This window comes from Amblyomma mixtum, chromosome 4, assembly GCF_055824585.1.
Source record: "Amblyomma mixtum isolate Tamu chromosome 4, ASM5582458v1, whole genome shotgun sequence".
NCBI classification, from domain to species: Eukaryota; Metazoa; Arthropoda; class Arachnida; order Ixodida; family Ixodidae; genus Amblyomma; species Amblyomma mixtum.
In genome coordinates, this window is record NC_143015.1 from 146,625,236 (window position 1) to 146,641,299 (window position 16,064).

At 48.1% G+C, this 16,064-nt stretch overlaps 1 protein-coding gene across 2 annotated transcripts; it reads left to right on the plus strand.

Moving 5' to 3' along the window:
- The first annotated feature begins 8,819 nt into the window (after positions 1–8,819).
- LOC149348665 (uncharacterized) lies at positions 8,820–10,743 on the plus strand. Of its 2 annotated transcripts, none has more exons than XM_089588240.1 (2): positions 8,820–9,084; positions 9,314–10,743. In XM_089588240.1, the coding sequence occupies exons 1-2, from the start codon at positions 8,820–8,822 to the stop codon at positions 10,741–10,743; spliced, it is 1,695 nt and encodes a 564-aa protein (XP_089444366.1). The 2 variants fall into 2 exon arrangements, with proteins under 2 accessions (XP_089444366.1, XP_089444367.1); XM_089588241.1 differs by having other exon boundaries at positions 8,820–9,075.
- Positions 10,744–16,064: the final 5,321 nt, after the last annotated feature.

Consider the following 16,064-nt stretch of genomic DNA (forward strand, 5'->3'; position numbering starts at 1 on the left):
CAAAGAGTAGACCTCGTGTGGGAGGTTTCTCTAACCTTAGAGATAACAGGTGGTTGCATTAGTAATTCCGTGCAGTACACGAGGAATCGCAGATTGGGACACTTGCTTCAAGTCCTTCACTGGCACAGAAGTGGTGCGAAGTGGTGCGTCCAAGAGATGCGGACTTAACGCCTCCGAATCATGCCCCGTTTAACATTTTATACGCAGCACTATGAAGCAGTCGCTTAAAGACGACAATTCGCCCGTGCCTTTAAAGATAACTATGAAAAAAAATGTAGCCGCATTAACAATGGCTAAGCAGGTCTCTTGTCATGTTGCTCTTTTGGAACATTGGCATTTCCCATAAACAAAATTATAATGTCTGAAACAGCTTTAATGATCAGTGCGGTGCCAATTTCGTCTTCCTTTTTGAAGATCACACTTTATACTGCCTGCAATGTCTTTCGTAAGGAACGGCTTTTATAGCACAGTTATGGTACTCACGACCCACGACGGCCCTCCCGTAGCTGCGTTCTATGACGACGTGAAAACAACTCTGTATGTGATTCACGCTGCCTTCGTCGTCTTTACGTGGGGCGCGCATGGGTGATACGTGCGATCACACACAGCATGCACCTCGGCTCTCGCTTCGTGCAGTTTTACCGCCATCGGACGGGACTCATGGTCGTGAACATGCTTCAAACGCTTCAAAATGCCTCTTAGTCGCCACGTAGCAGGAAAGTGAAGAGTACGAAAACATACGGCAGCTCAAACGTACGTAGCATGGGCTTCAGATACTGCCCATGAACGCGCTAGCCAATTTGACAGAACGAATATTACAGCGTTTAGACTAGCCAGCGCAAAGCAGGATACTTAAGAGAGGAGTATCGTCAGTCGTAAATTTTTGCTACTGCCACCCGCCAATGTTTGTGAAAGACACCGTTTGTGAAAGACACCCATGACGCTCTGCTAGTACTCGAGTGTGGAAGTATTAGACAGGACTGACACCACCTCTGCAGTTTTGCTCCTCTGGTGCTTGCGATGATTTCCACCATTATCCTACGTGATACTGTGTTGCGCTGTGCTCCATATAGTTCTGCACTGCAATCTCATCGGGTCATAACGTCGGAATGCAATGCAGTTTCAGCCCTTATTATGCCCCACAGGACATGAAAATTTGCGACAGCTTCCTTGCCGAAAGTGGTCTGCCTGCATTTACATTTCCTCATCCTTAAAGATGCATGCAATACCTCAAAAGCCGCCCTGCAGAGCCTAAAGAGTAGCGTTTTCATAATGTTCTACAACAGCCTTTACTGAAACAAATTCTCCTCCAACACTGCCTCAGTCGTAAGAGCAGTAGGGGCGGGAGCTACATGTGATGACTTCGGTGTGCTCAGCAAACGTGGATAAGACCAAATCCAAACATCCGCGGATGATTCTTATACGGAAACGTCCCTTCTAATACACAAATAACGCCATCTATCTCTTGGATTTTGCACTACTATTGTGATTTACAGCCACCTTCGTTATATCCGGTACATTTCATCGCTATATCAGCACTACAAATTTTATAAATGTGTGCATTACAACATGACAAATCGTTTTACACTATCCCGGACACCCTGAGACAAGCGGTTCAGCCGTAATGGCTGTCTGAAGGTCTTCGGAGTGCAAGGTTTGGGGCCGGAAAGGTTGTCGTTGCGAATCACACACATATATTGGGCTTCATCTCAATCAGTTATTTTGTCCTCAGGAGAATGCAAAGTCATCTCACGCACTTCGAACATTCTGTGACAAACGGATGTCTCCCAAATTTTATCCAAATGGTGTTCCTGGAGGTGGGGGAGGTCCCACTTCGATGGCCGCTATACTGGCACATATGTAACGGATCGAAAGTATAGGCATCAGTTTAGGCGCGAGGCGCCCACGATTGCTCTTGTATAGTGGGTTCACATCGTTACAGTTTTGGTCAATTTGACTTTTACTGAAGACAGACGCGTCCTTGACAAACGTGAATATTAAGATATAACGCTCTTAAAAGTTATTCCAGCATAAGAAAGGCAGTGTAAAAAATTTACACCAGCCATCGCTCGCTTCACAACGGCAGCAGCTATTATGAACACATATGCACATATTTTATGTGCCCAACACATTTATTCTTGCTCATAAAACAGGCAGTGAACCAAAAAATAAGTAGCGCGACCAAGACCCGCACAATAGGGCGCCCGCACTCTCTCTCTCTCTCTCAAACGCGCGCGCACACACACACACACACGCACTCGCACACACACACGCGCACACACGCGCACACACGCGCACACACACACACACACGCACGCACGCGCACGTGCACGCACAAACACACACACACACGCACGCACGCGCGTACACACACACGCGCACGCGCACACACACACACACACGCACGCACACGCACACGCGCACACACACACACACACACACAGAGAAAGAGAGAGAGAGAGCTCGAAATTGTGCAACAGCATAACCAAATATCTACCCTTTTGAAGAAAAGTAAAGTTGTCAAATATTCAGCACTAAACACTACACTGAACCAAACCAAAGCAATGTGTTGTTGAGCATTATTAGCTTAGATCAGGTTGTGGGAAACGAAGCTTGCAACCTGCTTTACGCACTTATTTTACAGGAACCAGCGAGACAAGAAATGAATAGCATCTGTGAAGTTTTTAAGGTTTTTGATGCCAGGCAGTCTTATTTTAATGTTTTTGATGCCAGGCAGTCCTATTTTCTGTCGTAAGTTTTCGTTGTTCGATCCAGCGCACTGCGTTAAAATGAAATCTTTTGCTTCCTTGTCGGTCGTCCTAGCGTTTATGGCCGAAGACAAGCCGTGGTTAAAATACTAATAGTTTAGGCCGTAACCGCATGCAAACCTCAATGGATATGTCAAATCATCGCCTAACATTTCTTGCAGGTGCAAGAGTCTTCGCGCCCCCTTATGTCTACTTGGTGATTACGGTGAAGTGTTTCCGGGCTGCTGCAAGAACATCCCCAAGTGTTCAGAAACATACAAAAAATACCTACAAGAAGAAGCACAACGCTTAGAACTCCAGCAGCTCCAGCAAAAACAGGGCAGCGGTTAAAAGATATTAATTGAAAACCATGTGAAATCTTTCACTCCTTTTTGGATGTCGGGATATTTAACGTTATAAGCGCTGAAGCAAGAGAAGTTGTCTGCAGTGTTTCGGGCTTTTGAAACTTTAATAAAACCTGAATAAAAACAGTAGCGAAGAACTTTCTCAATAAAATCAAATTTTGCGGGAACAGTGGCAACGAATTTTTTTTCTCCCAACTACAGGAGACAGCCCGAGTTTAAATACAGACTACCTCAGCTATTTTTGCCAAGCCATTTAAAACTCCCATGCGTAATTCGTGTATTGAAGCCGGCACCAAAACTAGAGGCAAATCTTCACGAGAGAATCGAGCCCACCACGTAAAAAGGTTCATCTCAGTGCTTAGAGCGCTCCAAAGTGGGCGAAAGAACACTCTGTTGCGAATGGTTTAGGCTACTCTGCCTGTCTTCAGCGTCTGTAGCTATCTAAATAATTGGTTAGTTTTTCAGGAAAGGAAATGGGGCAGTATCTGTCTCACATATCTCAGTGGACACCTGAACCACGCCGAAAGGGAAGGAAGGTGGGACTGAGAAAAGAAAGGAAGGAAGTGGTGCCGTAGTGGACGTCTCCGAAATAATTTCGACCACCTGGGACCTTTAACGTGCTCTGACATCGCACAGCGCATGGGTGCCTTCTGTGTTCCGCCTCCATCGAAACGAGGTCGCCGCGGTCGGGTTTGAACCCGGGTATACTCCGGCTCGGTAGTCGAGCGCCTTAGCTACTGAGCCACCGCAGCGGGTCTGTAGCTATCTGCTGCAGCCATTTGTAGCACAGGCTATCGACTAAATGATCTTAGTCTCGTTTTTATAATTCTTCATCTGTTCCTTCTGGCCTTCCCAACGCTCTGCGACATCAGTGCTGCAGTCGTCGGTGAGTCAGCGGTACTGAAGGCACGCCTCGGTCTCTTAGCGGCCCTTGCGTAGCTGCACGCAGCGGGGAGAAGACGGCCAAGCAGGCCCAAAACGCTGCTAATGGCGGAGAAAATGAGTCAAGCGTCACAATGTATTCAGCTGCGAAAACAGAGCAGGACGCTGAGCCCGCTGTCAGCACAGAAAAGATAAGCGGTTGGTCGCTGCTGCACAGACAGGCAAGCAAAGCGCAAAGCGCAAAATTCTGCGGGAAACGTATTTCGCGCTGCGGAGCGACAAGAGTCAACAAGAAGCTGGTCAAAGCTTGTCCAACATTCATGGAATGTGGCAGCATGCCCCCTGCTCGACTACCCGTTCCTTGGCCGGAAACAGAGGAGCCGTGGTCTAGAATACACGTTGATTTTGCGGGTCCTATGGAAGGTTACATGCTGATGATTGTGCTGGATTCTTATACCAAATGGATCGAGGTAACTGCAGTGAAGGCTGCCAGTTCGGGACAAACAAGTGAAGCATTATAGACTACGTTCTTGCGGAGGACCCTTGTGACGGACAACGGGCCGCAGTTTACTAGCGAGCCGTTCAGGACATATATGAAGCTCAGTGGCATCTGTCATACGCGGACAGCTCCCTACAAGCCACAGTCTAAAGGTCTGGTGGAAAGGGCGGTACGCCGGGTTAAACAAAAATACGCGCGGTAGTCTGAAAAATCGTCTGGACCGCATTCTTTCTCATTATCGGCGTACAGCCGGCCAAATCTTTAGCTGGCGTGCGCGATGGGCGCTTTTTCTGCGCTCCTGCGCTTTCGGAAGATGCAAACTTGCGGAAAACTCAATAGTAAGCACGGGCTTAGTGAGCTTGTGCTTAAATTGGACATTTTCGCAAGTTTGCTCCGTAATAAGCACCAGGAGCACGTAAAACGCGGCCGTCACGCACGCCAGCTAAAGATTTGACCGGCTGTACTTCTCTACCAAGCGGGAAAACACTGGCTTCCATGATTCTCGGATATCTATCAACCAGGCTGTTTATTGCACAATATCGGGTCACAACGCTTTGCGTCTGCAGGTGCGTGGCGCGCAACAGCGGAAAACCGCTGCACAAGAAAATCTGGTTCAAGAACTACGGAGTGGGCGACAAATGGAAGCCAGGTGTGGTACAGTCCACCGACGGTTCAAGCATGGCAACCGTAAATACAGCAGGCAGGGAGAAACGCCGCCCCTACATCGACCAGCTAAAGGCCAGGAGGACCAATTTGAAACTAGCGCAGGCTACGCTCGTGGCAGCGACAGAAACATCAACGGCTGAAGACAGCGCAAGCGCATGGGTACAATCGCAGCCTGAAGTTCACGGCAGCAGGGACAGTCAGTCTCAAGCAGGCACGAACATTAAAACGCCGCCAGATGGCCAAGCCGCCGACTGTACAAATGAGGCACAAGTGACCGACGGCGCTGAAGTGGCACTGCTACGTACCGCGGCTACGCATAGCTGATTATAGCATGCCATAAGAATGAAAAAACTGGCGCATATTAATGAGCTCGCTCTGGTGTAAATTGCTCGTGACCGGAACATCATGCCAACCGACTCTGTGCACCATTCTGATCAACTCTAGCTGACGACTGCCGTTGCGCTTTAGCACGTTAGCACTGAGACCTCACTGACCGATTTCGCCGCTGTGTGTCAGTCGACGCTGGCTGCCTCTGTCTGTCTCTGGTTTCTCGGTAAGAGCTGCCTCGCTTTATGAAGACACAGCGATAGCTGACACTGCCATCACTGGGCTGCGGCGCATCGCTTAATCGCTGCGCCATTTTTGTATCAGGATTGAAATGAGACCTCCCAGTGATCTATGAATGTAATCGAGAGAGTGACGAATTCCGCATATTGCGGAATTTAAAAGACCTCTCAAGTTTAAATCCGCTAGTACAAAGGGTCCCACTCATTGATTTCGCCGATCTATGTTTTCAGCCTGCCTGACTGAAAACCGAGCGTCGAATTGAAACCAAAGTGAAAGTGAAAATCTAGCACACACAATTGGCCTGTCGCCTAACTACGGTAAAGCGTTATTCATTTTTTTTCTTTACTTTAACACTCATCTGATTCGTCACGTAAGACCCATACCTAGGACAACTGCGTTACAGAAAAAAAGGGTACAAAAAAGCGTTTCTTTGCGTGATGTCGAATATACCGGAACGAAGAAAAATGCTCCGATTGCCGCCGGAGAGCGTGTATCTTTGCATCTGTGTCGCCTTACACTATCCCTATCCCTCTAAAGCAGCAAAGTTGTCTGGGGCAGAAATGACTAGCATTTTTTCGAATCTTCCCTTCTCCATAACCAAAGGCGACGCGCGCCCCATATGGAGGGTGAGTGAGCGTTTACAGAGTAGACATTTGTGTGTATGCGGGGCCCACTTTAGCAAGAGGTAACTATCAGAAGTAGCTCGTCTATGAGAGAAGGGTGCTCAGTTCCGCAATTCAGCCTGTGCTGTTAGTAATATCAATTAGGTTCAATTGAAGAATGCGCTACCGCACAACGGCTATGGTCACCATGACTGTCGATGACTCAGCGCACCACCGACAGAGCTCGCCAGTCTTATGGAACTCCACGTTTCTGATCCTATTGTTGCCGGACTGTCGCAATGCCCGGGGGACAATTTTGATTGCTTTCTTGTATAGCGAATATTAAAAGCTCTATTTCAGTCGAACGTGACCTTTTTAAGTATGTTCACATTTCTCCTGATGCGTGAATCGTAATTTCTCTGTATCGTCTATCTGCTATGTAAACCGTGGTGTTCCTTGTTCACTTTTGCAGCTTTGTAAGCACAGCGAGTGGACAACGACCATGAAGATGTTTGCAAAGTGGTCGTAAACAAGTGTGCAACAGTAAAATGCAGTCATTATTTTGACAATTGTCTAGAGCAATGAGAGAGAGCAGAAGGTACTGTGCTCTTCGTGGGATACTCTTAACGGAATAACTCGTGAGGGGCTCTCCCCCGAACTTGTTAATCTTCTTGAAAGAAAGAAAGAAGACTATCGATAGATTCCAGTGCACTGACCTCCGGCGGATTATAGCGGCTGCTTTTGTCGGCACCGTATGGAGAGGTAAGAGGTTTGAATCGTCCAGACAACACTCCCGCTGCAGAAAACAGGGCTACATGCGCCTCCACGGCAAAGATGTCATTGTATAGCAAAGTCGTGACCCGGGGAAGAAAAAGGAAAGTGCGGTCTTCTGAATAAAACATCCATCTTTGAACAAAAGTCTGTGAAACAAAACAAACTAAAAAGTATTGCAGCGTTCTACCTGACCATTCATTTTTTTTCTTCAACTTTCAAATCAGTTGTTATCTTCCAGGTATAAAATAATTACGGTGTTGATTTCCCATTGACCTCCATTGAAAATTATAAAAAAATAGAACCATTCCCCCATAATTCTTGCTTTCCATGATTGCTGGCTTCCTTCGTATTTATTGCTAAGGTCTGCCATGTTTACTGGTCAGTCACTGGCCGGAATAAAACACTGCATGGTGGAGAGCCCTGGCACGAACGACCATTTAAAACCCGTGCATAATATTTTCGTCGTTATAGTTAGCATTAGTACGCTTCTTCTAGTGAAGACAGCGTTCTGGGAAATGTTTATGGCATGCTAATTCAAACTGTTTTGGGTTTATTCGTGGTATGGAGCATGTAGGAAATCTGGACAAACGTTTCTAGTTTGCCTCAGCACCACCGCTTGCTGCATGCAACTGAAGAAAAACTGTTATGTCGACTAGCAAACAGCTAGCGTTGAACAAATTTCAACAAGGGACAGAACCTGGAATAGGACGACTGCTTACTTAAGTATCTTAATTTTCCAACCAGTGAAGGCTTCTAAGAGGAAGAGAGAGAGAGAGGTACATACAATGACATTTGCTTCCAACAATCACGTGGATGAGCTGTTAGGAAAGTTTTCTTTTTAGCCTTGGCTGCTTCATTTAACTAGCAGAGTCCTTTTTTCGTTAGTGCAATTATTACAGCCCAAACGTACAGTTTCACCTGCCTGTGACTGCACATAGGTAAGGACCAAAACATAGAAACAATACAGTTGACGTTTACATGCGCTTATTGATCACTCCCAAGAAGTGTCTTACGTTAGTATGCTGCACGTAAGCGCACACCTGCGCGATGTATGGCGGCGGCACCTTGGAGAGAGTTATTGCCTCCTTTTGAAAATACTGGGTTCGCGGTCGAAAAAAATGGTATGCCTCCAAACACAAATCAAAAGGGCACGGCTGAGCGCCATGTGCCACTGCGCATTCAGATATGTCGTTCGACCGCTTGATGATCTCCTAGCTTCAATATTACATTTAAGCCTACAGCGCTTGCTATGGAATAATCAGAACTTTTTTCAGCATCCTCTCAATAACCTAAGCACTCTTTTCCGCTTTTTTCGACATTTCGATAATAGAAGCTGGACGTTAGCAATGAGAAAATCTCATGACAAGCTGCAAAGCATACTCCTCATATATTCTACACTGATTTCACACCTTGAATTCGCCAGGAGAGTAAGGGCTTCCTTGCAGTCACCATGTTCGGGTTTCGCCCTCACATGTCTGCACAGGTTGTCGTTCTCCAGCTGCACAGGGATGTAATACGACTCACAACTATGCAACACAATGACAAAGCCATGGTCGCCCTTGGTCTGAAATGGGCTTTCGACCATGTGAAACACGGAAGCGTCCCGGCCAACTTGAGTTCTACCGATTGTGGGGCTGGGACCTACGCGTATGTAAGAGATTTCTTGTCTAATCGCCAGGCCTTTCTTCGGATTGAGGGCGAGGAATACCGCCCTTACATGATGAGAACACGGGGTACCCCTCAGAGAGCAGTGTTATCACCGCTCCTGTTCAACATTGCTATGATGCGCCTCCCAAGCCAATTGGCCCGGGTGGAAGGCATTCAACACGCGTTATATGCAGATGATATTACAATTTGGACCACTCAGGGGAGCCTTGGGGACATGGAGGATCGCCTTCAGCAGCCTGCTTCCATAGTCGATGCGTATGCTAATGACTGTGGGCTCCAATGTGCTCCGCCGCCGCGGTGGCTCAGTGGCTATGGTGCTCGGCTGCTGACCCGAAAGACGCGGGTTCGATCCCGGCCGCGGCGGCTGGAATTTCTTTGGAGGAGAAATTCTAGAGGCCCGTGTACTGTGCGATGTCAGTGCACGTTAAAGAACCCCAGGTGGTCGAAATTTCCGGAGCCCTTCACTACGGCGTCTCTCATAGCCTCAGTCGCTTTGGGACGTTAAACCCCATAAACTAACTAACTAACTCCAATGTGCTCCAGCGAAATCAGAGCTTCTGCATACCAGAGCGAACCCAAAGGATAGGACAGCAATATACATCTCTCTGTCAGGAGGTCCTATTAGAGAGGTGGGGGAGCTCCGTATTCTGGGCCTTTTCATTCACCAGAGACTAAGACCGGACTCGACTATTGCGAAACAAAAGAGAGTAGGCGAACAGGTAGGGCCCATGATCCGCCGCGTTTCCAACAAGCGGGGTGGTCTGCGGGGCAGAGACGCGCTTCGGCTCGTCTATGCCTTCGAGACTAGCCGAATCCTCGGCGCCACGCCATATCTCCGCACTACTAAGCAAGACGAGGCGCGAATAGACGGCATCATCCGCAAGACAACTAAGCGAGCCCTGGATCTCCCGGTGGCTACCTCTAATGCAAAACTCAAGGCATTGGGGGTGCTAAACTCCTACCAGGAGCGGCGGGAGGCCCACCTCGTGAACCAATACACGCGGCTCATGCAGACAGCTCCTGGGCGCCGCCTGCTAAACCGCTTACACATCCAACACGACTGCACTTCAGAGGAGGCGGATCGTATCCCAGTACTATGGCGCCATAGGCTCTGGGTCTACCCGCTCCCCCGTAACATGGACACCGACATGCATGAAAACAGACGACAAGCGCGTGCTCGGGCTCTTGAGAGACAACACGGCTCCCGACCCGGTGTATATTATGTTGACGGAGCAGGGCAATCGCCCACGGGATATTACTCGGCCGCTGTCGTTCCCCAGGAAATGCACGTTCATGGACTCTCTTTTGGAGCCCCGAATTCAATGCGGGCCGAGGAAGTAGCGATAGCGCTGGCTGCCGCCCACGCCAATTCGAGAATAATCACGGACTCCCGAAAAGCATGTGAACATTACTTGACAAGGGAGATCTCCCCCTTAGCTGCTTGTAATCTACGACGGACTGCCACTGATCCAACACCCAAACGAATCATTTGGGCTCCTGGCCACCAGGGCTTACGAGCTAATGAGGCCGCTGACGCGGCTGCCCGAGCGCTTACTCACCGGGCTCCTCAACCCAGTTCTTCTGGCTCGGCGACTAACCAGTCGCTGCTGCGATTCAGGGAAATATTAACACATTATAGCGACAACCACCGCCTTTTCCCGGCCCCTGCAAAAGGGCTGAGTAAGACGGAGGAGCGAACTTTAAGGCGCCTGCAGACAGGTACTCTACTCTGTCCTGCAATAATAAAACATTACGATCCTAACACGGATGGGCGATGCCCGCACTGTCGGGAGACCTGTGATATCTTCCACATGGTGTGGGCATGTACTCAAAATCCATACCTACCCCCTTCCCCTACCCCTTCCAGAGAGGCATGGGAGACTGCCCTCCTCAACTGCTCCTCTCTTCAGTCCCAAAGGGCTCTGGTGAAACGGCCGAGAGACGGGGCCTCGTCATGCGGTGTCCCGGACTAGGGACGCCGACCATGTAGCGGGGCCACTCTGTTGCTCCCAAACTCTTTTTCACAAAATAAAAGTTTTCACCACCACCACCACCACCATGCCAGGTTTTCCGGCAAACGTAGTCATTGATAAGGTCCTGAAAATGAGGGCTTAGCAAAATTCTCTCAAATATAGAATGACAACTGTTTTATCAGGCGCACTGTGCAGCCTGACGACGGTGTCATTTTCACTAACGACATAACGGTAAAATTTGCTCTCAGATTCACGTAATAAAAGCAAAATGGACACACTCGATGCCAAATTTGAGCACTTAGTGGTTCCTGTAATTTCAACTCATAACACTATATGGCTTTCAACGGAAGCTCTCGACTGACCTGGAATTCCGTAGTGTTTCAGAACGGCATTAGCTGCATACTAGTATATGGCCCGCATTGCCCTTCCTGGTTGACGCCATCGTGTTCACGACATTTGCAATAATGGCGACTGCGACACACGTGCGCAGAAGCATACCGAACAATTCTGGACGAAGCCAGTTGTCAGCTGAAAACCGTTTATGGACGCAATTTTTTCTTATAATGTAATTTTTCACTATAACAATCAATATATCCGCAGATCGCCGGACAGAGGCTTTGCATTTTTTTTTTCATTTATGTTATTTTCCATCATCAAAAGCGTTCCCCATTGGTTTTCTGTGGCAGTTTTAACTATTCGATGCGATGAATGGAAACACTTCAAAAGAAAGATCTTGCTACAGATAAGAAAAACGGACCATTACCTTCGAGAAAAGCTTGCTGAGGGGCTAGTTGGTTTTCAGTCATTATATTCATCTCATTCAGAGCAAAACACACTCCTGACAAAAGAAAGGTACACAAAAGATGAAACATCGTCGCCCGTGTTTCGTCTTGTGTGTTCGTTTCTAGCTTTTTCCTTTCAAATCTTCCTATATAGACATTGTTAGATTGAATTCTTCATACTCTGACTCATTCATTAATTCATAAAACACTACATCCACATACGGAGCCTTAAAGAGGAAGTTCCTTACACCGCATCACATGAACTTCAGCGCAAAACGCATGCGGCGAACTCAGCAGCTAACATTTCGTGATAAGCCGTAGTTATCTAGAGAGCGCCCGTAGGCAGCGTGGCCACATTTTCTTATATTCGGAGATCTCAGTCGTTTCAAATATTCGCAAAATGTTCCCAAAGAACGCGGTGTCGTTTATGACAGCGGCAAATAAATGCTTCAAAACTATTTTCAGCATGTCGGTACAAATAGGACGGCACAGATGCATCGTCGCCTTCATTTTGCTGTTTCAAAAAAACTGCGTGCTGCAACGTGCTCATAAACGCCTTCTGATGGAATGGTGACAACCACGCGGTGACTGACGCTTGCCAGATAACTCAAAAAACGACAAACAAAGACTGCCCCGTGTAACCCGTCTTTCGCGTGGAAAGACCGATTTTACAAAGTGGTATACTCACCGCAGTCGAGGCGTAGTGGCTTTATCGGCCGGCCCGGCTTCGGGCGGAAAGGGGTTCGAATAATTCCGCGGATACCCACGGGGCCCCCTGTAACGGGGTACAAGCGTCGCACATTTCGTGCACAGCGGGATTCAACACTTGGGAAGAGCTCGCTTATTCGCCACCACACCTGATTCTTCACATCAAGTGTGTCCAGGGGCATGCATTTACACCACAGCACCAGCCGGCAGCTGAAAAAAAAATTTTGGTGCAGCCGCTGGCTGCGCAGTTACGCTCTAATCAACACCGAGTTTCTTTTGGTAGAATTTATAATGTAATTTTTTCTCCACCGGCTGTTGCAGGAAGAAGCACTTATCATACCTCGCAACGTGTACTTTTCCTTATTTTCTATTGCAGGACGGCGGAGGTGCTGAGTTTAATGTTTTTGAAAGGCAAGGTCCGAAAATCTGCGGCAAGGGTGTAATAGAGAATTTGGAAGAGAGCACCTGCCGATGTTAAAGTAACCTAGCGCAGCTGTAATGTGGGCGATGTTTCTTGCCTTTGAAACTTTTTGAGTCCAGGTGATGATAGAAGCTGCACGTGCCTAATGTTAGAGCGTGACAATTCTAGCTGCGAAACGTGCTGCTTGAACATTAAGCCTACACGGATTTGACGCCGTGAATATTTGGCAACGTTAAATAATTTAGAAACGTTTTTATATTGGTCAAGATCTCGAAAATCCGAGCGTACCTCAATCTTCTCAAAGTTGGAATGAAAACTGCTTTGTGAGATGAAATCTGAAGCGACTTAACTGTAATTCTTGCTTTCATATTCAAGGAATGATGTCAGAGCTGGCTCACTGTTTGCCAAATAAAAGCAATCTGGGGCATTTTGGATATTTCAGTACCAATAGCAGATTTTTTTCAAGGAAAGCTGTCGGCTATGCTGGAAATCAGCATTGATTAAGTTCCGTCTCTCGTTTTATGCTGGTAGACGATCTACATAGCTCCTCAGGCCCTTTCAAGCTGTAAGTTATTGCAAGTTATTGCAAGTTATTAAATCAGCAATGCTCTAGGTATAAGATTAGACGGTCTTCATGCTAGGGTAAAGCGGTGAAGGTGGCTTGGTGGGTACCTATTGCTAAAGCAGCCGTCGTCGTCACTTCGAAGCACGGAGTTGCTACGACGTGCATCTTTCCTTCAGATATTTCCTCTCGCATCTCTTCTAACACTCGTCTATACACTCCCAGCAGAAATCTTGGCTCCACTCGATTCAGTTTAAGGGGCCGCATATTTTAACGCGACAACGTTAAGGGCCCCGTGTCACAGGAAAGCCGGTGTCGGCGTTGTTGTTGGCGGCATTTTAACACGAGAATCTCCAAATAAAATCTCCAAGTGCAAAATCTTGTGGAGATACGGGGACTCGAACCCAGGCCTTTCAGACTGCGGGGCGAGCAAGCGCAGAACACGCAACGGGTTTTTTTCTTTACTGCATGGAAGTACACACACGCTTACAGGCTTCAAGTCCGAATTAACCAGGCCGCATCCAGGAACCCGTCGCACAATATCACACCAGCATCCGGCTCTCTCTTTGTTAGCACATCGAAACTCCGGGAGACACGCATGCATCGAGGAAAGGGAGCCACGCAGTGCGGCGATCGTGCGCCGCATATACCCCCGCACAATAGCGCACTGCTCTCTCAACAGAGACGTCGACGCCGCTATGAACTTGCCGCTTGATCACGCCGCTATGAACTTTCGTGGGACGCTTGTGGTCGTTTTTTTTTTTTTGTGGCGGGCGACAATACTCGCACTTCGGTAACATTTCTGTGTGTCGGGCGACAATAGTCGCGGTTCTGTATTTTTGTGTTTCGGGCGACAATAGTCGCAGTTCTGCATCTTTCGTGTCGTGCGACAATAGCCGCCGCTCTGTATCATTGTGTATCGGGCGACATCAGTCGCCGCACTGCGACTTTGTACAACCGAGAGACGGTTGTCCCTTTTCAGACAACGGTCCAATAAAATTCTCTTCAATGCTGCTCTTACGGAGGCTAAACAATTCTATGAACAATAAAAGATTACATGGAACTTTATAACCTTAAATTGTAGGCAAACATGTTACAGTATAGGGCGTAATCGAACCAACAAGCCTTCGTAGCGAGGTTTAGCATGCTAAACAACGCCACAAAGGTTTGTTTGTTCGAACTGAATAAAAGTGTACCTAGTGAATGCGTTGTGCCATTTTACTTCGTGGCGGGTCTTTGTGTACTGATCCGTACATGAATAGGATTGAGAATAAGAATTTTGAAACGCGATCCAATAACAATCACCTTCTAACCTAAAGCAATTCAATCGACTGCCATGAGCTGCGGCAAAGCAGCGCCATCTATTTTGTAGAGATGAAAGTAAACGCGAGTAGCTTGGGCTGAGGTACCGTACGTGGTGTTTGGGCCATGTTCGGCTTGAGTATGGGTTTATGAAGTTTTATGGTCTAAAGCGACTTAGACTATGAGGGACACCGTTGTGAAGGGCTCCGGAAATTTCGACAACCCGGGGTTCTTTAACGTGCGCTAAGATCGCACAGCACGTGGGCCTCTAGAATTTCACACACATCGAAATTTGACCGCCGCGCAGGGGTCGAGCCCGCACCTTTCGGGTCAGCAACCAAGCGCCATAACAACTGAGCCACCGCTGAGACAGGTACAGCAACCTTTCCTTTCCTCTAAATCACAATCACAACAGAGACGCACAATGGATGGATGGGTGGAAGAAACTTTATTTAGCAAGAGAGTTCGAGTCCCGCAGGCCTCCTGGGCATCCGCACGACCCCACATACGGTGTAAACGTTCATGTGGTGTTGGTCCATGACGTATACGGCCCGGCACAAGATCGCCGGCTGACGGCGATCTTGTGCCTGTTGCAGTGCCGTGTCTCTGCTTGTTGTAGCCATCTTGCAGGTATGTTGTTTGGATGAGTGCGTAGCTGGACGTCTTCTCCCGGCTGTGTGTTGGCTGCTGCGCAGATGCTTCAGAGCAGCTGCTATGGCTGCACGGTTGGTAGATACAGGCCTTCTTGCGAGCGAAAAATTACCTTGTAGGCTTGCGGGCGGAGGTAGTTACGCCATCTGTCTGTTGCGGCGCTCAACAATCCTTATGGGGCGCAGCTGCATTCTGTTGTGTTTGTACATCGAACGCCACGTCGACGCCGGCAGTGAAGCGGGCCCTGTGTTTTCTGCTTGCGCTCCTGCTGTTTTCTTCTTCTCGTGGGAGCCGATGACATTAGTCCACTCGGCAGGATAGTCCGTCGCTTTGACAGTCTCGTCCTGAACTTGCACTTGTGCGCGGTTGTTTTGGAATTTTTTTTTATGGTGCTTTTACCTGGGGGGTAAGAAAAAGCCGTTAGAGTCGTCCTAGAATCCATCACGCACAACTCTAGCATCTTTTTGCTACCACCGAAGTAAAAGTGTGTTTAAAGGAAATGCGAATGACGGAGCGTCAAAGTTTCACTCTTAGCGTTTCTTTCCATCCTGATAAAAAGTTGGGGATAAAAGTCTTTCGGACGCGCGGAAACCGCACTAGGCATACAGGTACTGCACGGTTTCTAGCGATCAAGCCATTTGACAAATAAATGATAGTGTTCATGAGTCTGACTTTCACCTCAGTAAGTATCGTCTCGAGCCACGAGCTAATGACGGAGCTGTCAACCTTACCGCTCACGCGACGTGGACGCTTTCAACCCGAAAGTGCATTCTACCCGACCGCGGCGGCCGCGTTTCGATGGAGGCGAAACGCAAGAGGCGCTCGTGTGCCGTGCGATGTCACTGCACGTTAAAGATTTCCAGGTGGCCAAAATTATCCGGAGACCTCCACTACG